General features: G+C 47.5%; 1 protein-coding gene across 1 annotated transcript in view; it reads right to left on the bottom strand.

The window, feature by feature from the left end:
- Window positions 1–12,082, bottom strand: part of PABPC1L (poly(A) binding protein cytoplasmic 1 like) — a 31,459-nt gene that overhangs the window by 16,345 nt on the left and 3,032 nt on the right. Inside the window, exons 2-6 of the mRNA XM_074406576.1 lie at window positions 11,824–12,017; window positions 7,859–7,974; window positions 5,226–5,365; window positions 4,965–5,059; window positions 2,518–2,655 (exon numbers count right to left, since the gene is read on the bottom strand). Coding sequence (XP_074262677.1) covers window positions 2,518–2,655; window positions 4,965–5,059; window positions 5,226–5,365; window positions 7,859–7,974; window positions 11,824–12,017 — 683 coding nt within the window. The remainder of the gene's footprint in view (window positions 1–2,517; window positions 2,656–4,964; window positions 5,060–5,225; window positions 5,366–7,858; window positions 7,975–11,823; window positions 12,018–12,082) is intronic.

Raw genomic sequence — 12,082 nt, 5'->3', positions numbered from 1 at the left:
AGCCTCACCACAGCTATTCCCCATTTCACAGATGGGACCCACGAGGATGTCGCAGGTCCCACAGCAGACTGAGGTCCAGGGCAGGCCGAAGCAGAGCTCTCCAGATAGCGGATGTCGGGCAGCAGGAGGCACAGCTCCTTACCGCTGGCCCGTGACCAGATCCCATCACAGGCGAGCTGCCCCTCTACCACCTGCCAGCCCAGGAACCTCGGGCACTTACTCATGCTGGTGCCAGGCTCCACTCTAAGCTTTCTCAAACATTTTGATTTTTGGTTTTTTAGACAAAAAAATCAAAATGTTTGATTTTTTTTTTTTTTTTGAGACGGATTTTTGTTCTTGTTGCACAGGCTGAAGTACAATGGTGTGATCTTGGCTCACTGCAACCTCTGCCTTCTGGGTTCAAGTGATTCTCCTGCCTCAGCCTCCCAAGTAGCTGGGATTACAGGCATGTGCAACCAGGCCCAGCTAACTTTATGTTTTTAGTAGAGAAGAGGTTTTACTATATTGGTCACGTTGTTCTTCTGACCTCAGGTGATCCGCCCACCTTGACCTCCCAAAGTGCTGGGATTACAGGCATGAGCCACCACATCAAGCCACATTTTGATTTTTTTTTTCCTTTTTTCTTTTTTTTTTTTTTGGAGACAGAGTCTTGCTCTGTTGCTAGGCTGGAGTGCAGTGGTGCAATCTTGGCTCACCACAACCTCCGCCTCCAAGGTTCAAGTGATTCTCCTGCCTCAGCCTCCCAAGCAGCTGAGATTACAGGCGCCCGCCACCACACCCAGCTAATGTTTTGTATTTTTGTTAGAGATGGGGTTTTCTATGCTGGTCAGGCTGGTCTCAAACTCTGGGCCTCCAATGATCCACCCACCTTGGCCTTCCAAAGTGCTGGGATTATAGGCATGAGCCACCACGCCCGGCTCACATTCTGATTTTTAATCCTCACAACAACCCTAAGTAAAGGAAACTTTTATCCGTGTTTTACAGACAAAACTGAAACACAAAGAGGCGAAGTAAGTTGCCCCCAGTCATCTAGTAGCTAAGTGGCAGAGCCAGGACAACCCAGGCAGCCTAACTTCAGAGCCTGTGCGCCTCCCTGTTGAGTGACAGCTGCCTCTAGCACCTTGACTTTTCTCCTTCCAGACCTCCCAAACACAACAGCGTGTGAATGCACAAGAGAACAGGGACCACACAGTTGCACAGCATGGCATCCTGCTCTCACAGATTACATGAGGAGTATTTTGTTCTGTGGGTCTGTAAGCCCCTGGACCTGTTGTATCTATACAGAGGGACGTATGTGTTTCTCAGCCTCAGCCCTGGTGACATTTTGTGCCAGATAGCTTTTTGCTGTGGCGTTGTCCTGGGCTCTATAGGATGTCTGCCAGCATCCCTGGCCTCTACCCAGTAGATAACAGTAGCACTCTACCACCCACACAACAATGAAAATTCTAGACACTGACAAATATCCCCCAGGAAGCAAAACTGCTCCTCACTGAGAACTGAGTATGTGTGCGTGTTTTTGTGTGGATGTGTGTATTTATATACCCCTCTCCATGAAAGATCTAGAAGTTTTATGAAAAATCTTAGAGGGGGGCCAGGCACAGTGGCTCATGCCTGTAAGCCCAGCAGTTTTGGAGGCTGAAGTGGGCAGATCATCTGAGGTCAGGAGTTCGAGACCAGCCTGGCCAGCACAGTGAAATCCTGTCTCTATTAAAAATACAAAAATTAGGCCAGGCACAGTGGCTCACGCCTGTAATCCCAGCACTTTGGGAGGCTGAGGTGGGCAGATCACGAGGTCAGGAGTTCGAGACCAGCCTGGGCAACATGGTGAAACACTGTCTCTACTAAAAATACAAAAATTAGCCGGGCATGGTAGTGCATGCCAGTAATACCAACTACTCAGGAGGCTAAGACAGAAGAACTGCTTGAACCCAGAAGGCAGAGGCTTCAGTGAGCCGAGATCATGCCACTGTACTCCAGCCTGGGCAACAGAGCAAGACTTCATCTCAAAAAAAATCTTAGAGGGGTTTACTTCCCAATGAAGTTTTAAATTGCACTGATGTACAATATCCACTTTAATTAAATTATTAACTCCGTATAATTCAAAGGCTGTCCAATATTCCAACTTTTGGATGTAACATTTGGCTTAATTATTCTCAACCAGAAGTCAGATTTCCTCTAGGGGAATTTAGCAGTATGCGGGATACTCTGGTTGTCTGAGACTAGAGGATGCAACTGGGATTGAGTGGGCAGGTTTGGATGCTAACCAGTCCCAGACAAAGGATTATTCTAACCAAAAGGTCCCCAGCATCCCTACTAACTCCTATCATGGCTAGGAAGTTGGGTTGTGCCCAGTCTCTCACTGTTATAAATCAGGCAGTGGGAACCATCCCAGGCTCATCCTGCCTTGAGCCAAGTGCCTAGAAGTAGGATCACTAGAAGAAACAGTCGCCACTTGGGGCTACCGACACACAGCTGCTTTCATCCAGAAATGGCTGCCACCAGGAAGCCTGACCTCACCTGATAACGGCTCAGCCGGTCCTGCTTCATCTGCTCAAACCTGCGCTTCAGTTCATTCTGCCGCTCCACGCGCTTCTGGGCCCGGCTCGCATATAGCAGCCGCCCGCTCACCTCCTTCCCATTCATATGGACCACAGCCTGGGGAGACGGGGACGGAACATGCTTGGTAACCACTTGGATGTGGCCCTGGCCCAGACCCATCTTCTTGATCTAGAGGAACCACCTGCAAACCAGGCTGGCCACACTAGTGAGAATAATCAGTACCAGGACAAAGGCCATTTAAGTACACCCACTTTGGCTCATGCCTGTAATCCCAGTACTTTGGGAGGCGGAGGCGGGCAGATCAGCTGAGGTTGGGCATTTGAGACCAGCCTGACCAACATGAAGAAACCCCGTCTCTACTAAAAATGCAAAATTAGCTGGGCATGGTGGCACATGTCTGTAATCCCAGCTACTTGGGAGGCTGAGGCTGGAGAATCGCTTGAACCCCGGAGGCAGAGGTTGTGGTGAGCCAAGTTGTGACATTGCACTCCAGCCTGGGCAACAAGATTGAAACTCTGTCTCAAAAGAAAAAAGTCAGTCTGGGGCTCAATTTTAAAAAACAAAATTGACAGCCAGGCAGGGTGGCTCACACCTGGTAATCCCAGCACTTTGGGAGGCCAAGACAGTCAGATCCCTTGAGGTCAGGAGTTCGAAACCAGCCTGGCCAATGTGGTGAAACCCTGTGTCTACTAAAAACACAAAAATTAGTCAGGCATGGTGGCGGGCACCTGTAACCCCAACTACTTGGGAGGCTAAGGCAAGAGAATCCCTTGAACCTGGGAGGCGGAGGTTGCAGTGAGTTGAGATTGCACCACTGAACTCCAGCCTGGGCAACAGAGCAAGACTCCATTTTAATAAAATAAAAGTAAAAATAAAATTGAGATTTGAAAAGTTTCCCATATTTAAAATGTAAATATTGCCGGGCGCCGTGGCTTACACCTGTAATCCCAGCACTTTGGAAGGCCAAGGCGGGTGGATCACCTGAGGTCAGGAGTTTGAGACCCACGTGGTGAAACTTCGTCTCTACTGAAAATACAAAAATTAGCTGGGTGTGGTGGTGGGTGCCTGTAATCCCAGCCACTTGGGAGGTTGAGGCAGGAGAATCACTTGAACCTGAGAGGCAGAGGTTGCAGTGAGCCAAGATCACACCACTGCATTCCAGCCTGGGCCACAGAGTGAGAATCCATCTCAAAGATAAAGTAATTAATTAATTAAAATAAAATGTAAATATTATATATATTCCCGTATTTTAAATGTGTATTACTACGTGAAAGAAGCCAATCTAGGCAACATACTCTATGTTCTGGAAAAGGCAAAACTACGGAGCCAGTGAAAAGATCATTGGTTGCCAGGGGTTGAGGGGCAGGGGGAATGAACAGATGGAGCACAGGGGATTCGTAGGGCATTGAAAGTACTCTGCATGATACCATAATAGTGGACACATGTCATTATGCATTTGTCCAAACCCCTAGACTGTATACCAAAAGTAAATCCTAATGTAAACTTGGGACTGTGTGTGTTAATGAGGTGTCAAAGTAAGTTCATCGCTTGTAACAGTTGTAATCCTTGGGAGCAGGACACTGATAATGGCAGAGGCTACTGATGTGGGGGGGGCATGGGGTACACAGAAAACCTCCGTACCTTCCATTAAACATTGCTGTGAACCTAAAACTGTATTAAAGAGAGAACTTAAAAAAATTTAGTTTCCAACTGCAACTACACATGGATAATTTGAACAAAGCAGCAAGAACGATTCTTTCATAATGGCATGATAGCATCATCAACATCCTTCGCTTCGAGTTGGATTTCACGGCACATCATGAACCTTTTTGCTAACTGTGAGAGCCTTTTTGTGTGTGAAGATGGGGTCTCGCGTTTTGCCCTGCTGGTCTCAAACTCCTGAACTCAAGCAGTCTTCCCACCCAGACTCCTCAAGTGCTGGGATTACAAGCCTGAGTTTTTTAAAATTTAGACAGTTTTTTAAAAATTAGAGCCAGGATCTTGCTATGTTGCCCAGGCTGGATGCAAACCCCCGGGCTCAAGGAATCCTCCTGCCTCAGCCTCCCGTGTAGGCTGAGACTACAGGTACACACCACCACAACAGGTGGAAACTGATTTAAGTGGTCAGTTGAAGAGTAAATATTTTTATATAACGATAACTTTTGCATCCCTACGTAAATATTCAATTCTGCGGACCTCAGGGCTCAGAAGTGAGCAAAAAAGAATGAAGCCTTTGGCCTTTGCACCACCGGAAGAACAGGCTCAGCCTGCACATAGGACTCTCCCACCCTCTTGACCTAAGCTGGGGAGGGACTTTCTTCCCCTCCACAGGCAGCTAGGGCCCCCTCTTCTCAGTCCCGGCTCCGTGCCCCTGTCCTGGAACATAGCCATGGGGAGGCTCCTACCTTCTGGGCTTCCTCGTGCTTCTCAAAGTTAACAAAGCCAAAGCACCGCGAGCGGCCGCTGCTGTCCCTCATCACCTTCACACTCAGCATCTTCCCTGCAGGGGACCAACCTGGCTCAAAGGGGAGTCTGCAAAGTCCCAGAACGTGTCCTCCCTTCCCACAAGTCCTCGGGAAACCCTCAAAGGGCCCCTCCTCCCTACCAGAATTTGGAGGGGAAGAGGAAAAACAGTGATACCCCTGCTCCCTCGGGAACACACCCACCAAACTGGGAGAAGAGGTCCTGCAGGCCTTGCTCGTCCACATCCGCCGGGAGGTTCTTCACGTAGATGTTGGTGAACTCCAGGGCTCGCGCTCCCAGCTCCGCCGCCCGCTCCCGTCGAGACTTGAAGTGGCCCACAAAGCTGCAGGCAGAGCAAGAGGGTAGGCAGCTGCCAGCCATCAGCCACCCCCATGCCAACTCCCACTCAACTGCTGCCCTTCTCCAGGCTTACATATCCCTCATCAGGAAACTGGGCAGCCTTGACCTCCTTGGCTCAAGTGATCCTCCTGTCTCAGCCTCCTTTGTAGCTAGGATGACAGACACCACCCGCCACCATACCTCGCTAATTTTTTTATTTTTTATTTTGTAGAGATGGGATCTCACTTTGTTGCCCAGGGTTGTCTTGAACTCTTGGGTTCAAGCGATCCTCCTGCTTCAGTCCCCTAAAGTGCTAAAGTGCTGGGATTACGGGCATGAGCTACTGTGCCTGGTTTTTTTTTTTTTTCTTTAAACCTTTTGCATTGTTACTCCTTAGACAGAACATCCCCAAGGCCGAGTTACCTCCAACAGCCAAAATATTATACTGTGTTTCAGAGCTTGTCCCCAGCAGAAGGTTGGTAGATTTCATTCTTGTGACAAATGCACACATAGCTACTACTATATACCAGGCAGCTGAGAGCACAGAATGAGCCTGGGAGTCAGACAGACAAGGGCTTAAATACTCACTCTGCAGTTGCCTAGCTGTGTGAACCCGGGCAAGTTACTTAACCTCTCTGAGCCTCAGAGTTCATTACTATAAATTTGGAAATCAAATTCTCATCATGAGGCTTTACTTATTAACATGTATTGGATGCACTGGGGAAGCAGGGGTAGTGAATTAGAGGCAGTCAATGCTAGTGTTGTTATGGGGGACACTGACTAAAATCACTTAAGTCTAAGATTGATTTCATTTCTTTTTAATTTTTAATTTTTTTTTTTTAATTGAGACAGAGTCTCTTTCTGTTGCCCATGCTGGAGTACAGTGATGTGATCTCGGGTCACTGCAACCCCCACCTCCCAGGTTCAAGTGATTCTCCTGCCTCAGCCTCCCAAGGTAGCTGGGACTACAGGCACATGCCACCATGCCCAGCTAGTCATTTTTGTTTATTATTTTTTTGAGACTGAGTTTTGCCCAAGCTGGAGTGCAGTGGTGTGATCTCAGCTCACTGCAGGCTCTACCTTCCAGCTTCCAGCAATTTTCCTGCCTCACTCAGCCTCCCAAGTAGCCTGGATTACAGGCATGTGCCACCATGCCTGGCTAACTTTTATATTTTTGGAAGAGACAGAGTTTCACCATGTTGGCCAGGCTAGTCTCGAACTCCGGACCTCAGGTGATTCACTCACCTTGGCCTCCCAAAGTGCTGGAATTACAGGTGTGAGCCACCTCATCCAGGGATCATTCCCAAGTTTATATAAACACATCTAGGAAAGTATCCTAGATTTTAAAAATAAAAATAAATTCTGATGGTATCTATAGCACATTTAGCACAAACAAAGGTGTACCAGATACCAAAATTTGAAGAAAACTGAGTGGCAAAGGGAACCTTGAGTAAATTGGAGCTAGCAAAGAACATTCTTCTGAGAACTGGGAAAGCCCACCAAGATTCGTTTGATGGATTGACTGGACCCTCCCCTGAGAAACCCTGGACAAAATGACTCTCAGTGCATCCCTCAGCTCAAAGCCACCTTCTCTCCATGGCCCTGACCATGGGGAATGGCCCCTCAGATGAACAAAATCAAAGTTCTGGGCAGGGAAGAGCCAGAGGCAGATTCTCTAGCACCTGCCTCCCAGTTTTCCCATCTGTGAAATGGGGATGATACCAAAGTGAACAGTATGAAGGGGTAGGCTAAGCATATGCCTACTTTTTATTCTGCCAAAATCCCATGAAACAACACAAAAGGTTTAAAGAAAAAAAAAAAAAAAGCCAGGCACAGTAGCTCATGCCTATAATCCCAGCACGTTAGCACTGTAGGAGGCTGAGGCAGAAACATTGTTTGAACTTGAACTTGATCTTTCAAGACCAGTCTGGGCAACAGTGAGACCCCATATCTACAAAAAATAAATAAATAAATAAAAAATAAAATAAAATAAAATAAAAAAATTAGCCAGATGTTGTGGCATGTGGTCACCTGTGGTCCCAGCTACAAAGGAGGCTAAGACAGGAGGATCACTTGAGCCCAGGAGGTCAAGGCTGCAGTGAGTTGTGTTTGTGCCACTGCACTCCAGCCTGGGCTACAGAGCAAGACCCTGTCACACACATGCACACACCCTATACTGAGAAGGCAGGAAAACAGATGAAATTACTGAGTCCATTGATGATATGGCCATTAGCCAGTCCCTCTAGAGTTTTTAAATCGCCACTTCCTTTACTACTTAGAACAATCCTCTAATGTAGATCATCAACTCCATCTTTCTATGAGGAAAGAGTCCCTGAGAGATTGAGCAACTCCTCCGCGGTTGTACTTCTAAGAGGGGTGCCTGCCACTCAAGTGCCTGGTGCCCATTAGCAGCTGGGGGGTAGCATCGATTCCTAGTCGGTCATGCCATGCTTCTGTCCCTGCAGCCTCTGCCCCTCCCTCGGGCCCAGCCACTCACACTTTGCGGTCATTCAGCAGCATCCCGTTCATGGTGTTGATGGCCTGCTGTGCGGCCTCATAGGTCTCAAAATGAACGAAGCCGAAACCGCGGGAGCCATGCTCGTCACACACCACCTGGGCCACAGGAAGGAAGGACAAGAAGAGTACTGACGGAGGGTTCAGGGAGAAAGGAATGGCAACGGTGACAGTGACCAGTCTCCACATGACTGCTGTCATGGAAAAGGCAATCCTGCATGTTAGGGATGGGAAATGGAAGCTCAGAGAGTGCCACCACTCAAGTTAACAGATTAAGGAAGGTTGGGCATGGTGGCTCATGCCTGTAATCCCAGCACTTTGGGAAGTGGAGGTGGGCATATCACTTGAGGTCAGGAGTTCGAGACCACCATGGGCAACATGGTGAAACCCTGTCTTTACTAAAAAGACAAAAAATTAGCCGGATGTGGTGGCAGGTGCCTATAATTCCAGCTACTCAGGAGGTGGAGGCAGGGGAATTGCTTGAACTCTGGGAAGCAGAGGTTGCAGTGAGCTGATATCGCATCACTGCACTCCGGCCTGGGTGAAGGAGTGAGACTGTGTCAAAAAAGAAAAAGAAAAAAGAAAAGAGAGAGAAAAGAAAAAAACAGATTTAAGAGATATTTAAGAGGGAGAAAACCATCACAATGAAGACACTTTTCATGTACACTGCATACCAGCTTTTAGTTGTCTTCCTAAAGCAATGGGCAAAAGGGTTAGATTCAAAACCCTCAAATCTGCATCCTTGTTTCTATCAGCAAACTAGAAACAACCTGAGAATTCATCAAGGGGGAGACTTGATGGTACATTCACGCTGGTCTACTCTATGTGCACGGTTGAAGAGAATGCGGTAGGTTACAAGGCTGACAGTCTCATTAGGTAAAGAAACAAAAATCCATTCAGGCTAAAGTAGGCATCTACCATTGGAAATTTTGAAAAGGACACACATAATATTTATTAATATTACTTTGGGGGACTAGGGTTGAAAGAGATGGAGGCTTCTTTTTCACTTTCTTCTCTTCCACATTGTTTAAACTTTGCCAATTCATGAATTACTGCAACAACAAACTCATTTCAATTTTATTTCCTTTTTTTGAGATGGAGTTTTGCTCTTGTTGCCCAGGCTGGAGTGCAATGGTGCAATCTCAGCCTCCCAGGTTCAAGTGATCCCTGCCTCAGCCTCCGAAGTAGCTAGAATTATAGGCACATGCCCCACCATGCCTGGCTAATTTTTTATATTTTTAGTAGAAACGGGGTTTCATCATGTTAGCCAGGCTGGTCTCAAACTCCTGACCTCAAGTGATCTGTCTGCCTTGGCTTCTCAAATTTTTTGTCTTTTTAGTAGAGACAGGGTTTCACCATGTCTGCTAGGCTGGTTTGGGAGTCCTGACCTCATGTGATCTACCTGCCTTGCCCTCCCAAAGTACTGGGATCACCAGCCATGAGCCACCATACCCAGCCTCAATCTCAATTTTTTTTAAAGAAGCACACCATCCTACTCCCATTCAGTAACCCTCCTGACTCAAGTCAGCAGGACAGAACCCGGGAACAGGGAAAGCCTTTCTAGTTCACATAGTCACCATCCCTCTTGTTGAACTTTGCAGAAAGACCACTAACCCCCACTTCAAGGTGACTGTGGCTACTGCCTCAGATCAGTGAGTGGCATTTTTCTGCCTCGATGACAACCACTATCCCCCAGCCTAGCTTCCACACTCCTACTACGATGCTCTTTCTAAAATGTAATTCTGACCACATCCCTCCAATCTCTAGTAGCTTCTATCCACAGAACTACATGACCTCCGCATTTGAGGCTCCTCAATGGGTCCTGCACAAGTCTTGCTTCCAAACTCGTGTCTCGCACTACCCCTCCACCTCTCATCTCCAAACAGGGTCCCTCCATCTTCAACTCAAGCCCCAGCTCTGCCATTTGGATTTAATCACATTGACTGGGTCCCCACTGTGGGTCAAGAACCTGCTAGGGACACCGCATACTTCCTTAGTTATCTATGCCATGAGAGTCCTTCCAGGCAATTCTGCACCTCTGAGCCCCAGAGGGAAGATGAGAATAAATGACTTGTGCAAGGCCAGCCAACAGAAGTAATTCTGTGGTTGTTACAGTGATCACTTAGAAGCTAAACAGTGCGCCAGGTGCCCTTTTAAGAAATATACATGTACACAGAAGATCTAACACACAGAAAGCCCATGATAAATCTGCCATTATTATTAAGAACTTCATACACAGTTAAGAGTCTCTTTCTTCCATTGATCCTCAAAGACAGGAAACAACCCTGTCTCTGTCACGGATAACCCTTAGCAGATTACAACATCTCCTCAAGTCTATCTGCTCCTCTGAGCCACAGGGATAGCCTTTTATTGACCAGGAATTTGAGAGCCCTCATTGAGGACTTAAGGATTATACTTGGCACACAGTAGCTTTTGATAAAAGTTCTGACACATAGGCCACCAAAACTGTCCCCATCCTCCCTAGAATAGCAGACACTACAAAGGCTATAGGGGAACGATCAACCATCCTCATAAAATCTAGAGGCTGAGCACCCAGGTTTAAGCCCTCTGTTCAGGACATGCTGTCATATGGCCGCTGATCCTCAACATCCTCATATAGAAAGTCAGAGAAATAATCAGAGTCCTTCTCAAATGATATGCATCCATTGGCTCAACAGATATTTATCAAGCACCTAATATGTGTCACATCTTATTCTAAGCATTGGGATGCAATAATGACTAAGAATAAGATCACTCATGGAACTTACATCTAATGTAAGACCTTAAAAACAAAGCTTCATCCCTTGATTGCCATCATGGCCCCAATTAATGGCCTTCCTGTAGCCACACTCTTCATCCTATCATTTCTCCTGCCCTCTCACTCTGAATATGGGCTGGTCTTGTGACTTGCTTTGGCCAATAGAATATAGTGAAAGTGGCCAGGTGTGGTGGCTCATGGCTGTAATCCCAGCTACTCCAGAAGCTGAGGCAGGAGAATCACTTGAACCCGGGAGGCTTGAACCCAGGTTCAAGCCTTCAAGGCTTGAGCCGAGATCATACCACTGCACTCCAGCCTGGGCAACAGAGTCAAACTCCATCTCAATTAAAAAAAAAAAAAAAAAAAAAAAAAAAAAAGGGCCGGGCGCGGTGGCTCACGCCTGTAATCCCAGCACTTTGGGAGGCCGAGGCGGGTGGATCATGAAGTCGAGAGATCGAGACCATCCTGGTCAACATGGGGAAACCCCGTCTCTACTAAAAATACAAAAATTAGCTGGGCATGGTGGCACATGCCTGTAATCCCAGCTACTCAGGAGGCTGAGGCAGGAGAATTGCCTGAACCCAGGAGGCGGAGGTTGCGGTGAGCCGAGATCACGTCATTGCGCTCCAGCCTGGGTAACAAGAGCGAAACTCCGTCTCAAAAAAAAAAAAAAAAAAAAAAAGAACGTAGTGGAAGTGATGGTTCCAGTTCTGCATTTAGGTCTCAAGAGGCCCAATGTGCTTCCACTCTGTCTTCTGGGCCCCTGCCATTGCCATGAGACTAGCCTGGACTAGCCTGCCGGAGGACAAAAGAATGCAGGAGGAAAGCCGAGATGTTTCAGCGGACAGCCAGCCACTCCCTCGTATACCTAGTGAGAACCCAGCCAGGACCAGAAGAACTGCCCAGCTGAACTTAGCTCCCACTGCCAACTGGGAAATTATGAGCTAAATAATGATTGTTGCTGATGGCCACTAAATTTGAGGGTGGCTACACAGCAAGAGCTGACTGATACACAGGTAATCCCCGATCATTCATGAAAGATAAAACTGAAAAGAACAGCTACCATTCAAGTGCTTGCTGTACCTGAAACTTGACTGAAAGGACTCTGTAAACTGTAGAGTGAGGTGTTGCTTGTCATCCCTCTACCAGGCAGGTAGTTGACACTGATCCACCCAAAAAGGTTCACCTACCTTGCAAGAGAGGATGTTCCCAAAGGTGGAGAAGGTATCATACAAGGCCTTGTTGTCAATGGAGTCCTCCAGGTTCTTGATGAAGATGTTGCCCACACCTGACTTGCGAAGTCCTGGGTCTCTTTGGGACCACATGATGCGAATAGGCTGGCCTTTGAGCATCTCAAAGTTCATTGTGTCCAGTGCCCGCTCCGCTGGACAGAAGGAAGAGGAGCAAGTTAAGGGAATTGTCTTACCTTGACCCCTCACCCCCAAGGTG

Source organism: Saimiri boliviensis, chromosome 9, assembly GCF_048565385.1.
Source record: "Saimiri boliviensis isolate mSaiBol1 chromosome 9, mSaiBol1.pri, whole genome shotgun sequence".
NCBI lineage: Eukaryota > Metazoa > Chordata > Mammalia > Primates > Cebidae > Saimiri > Saimiri boliviensis.
The sequence above is the reverse complement of the archived record's forward strand: the minus strand, read 5'-3'. Positions and strand labels throughout refer to the sequence as shown.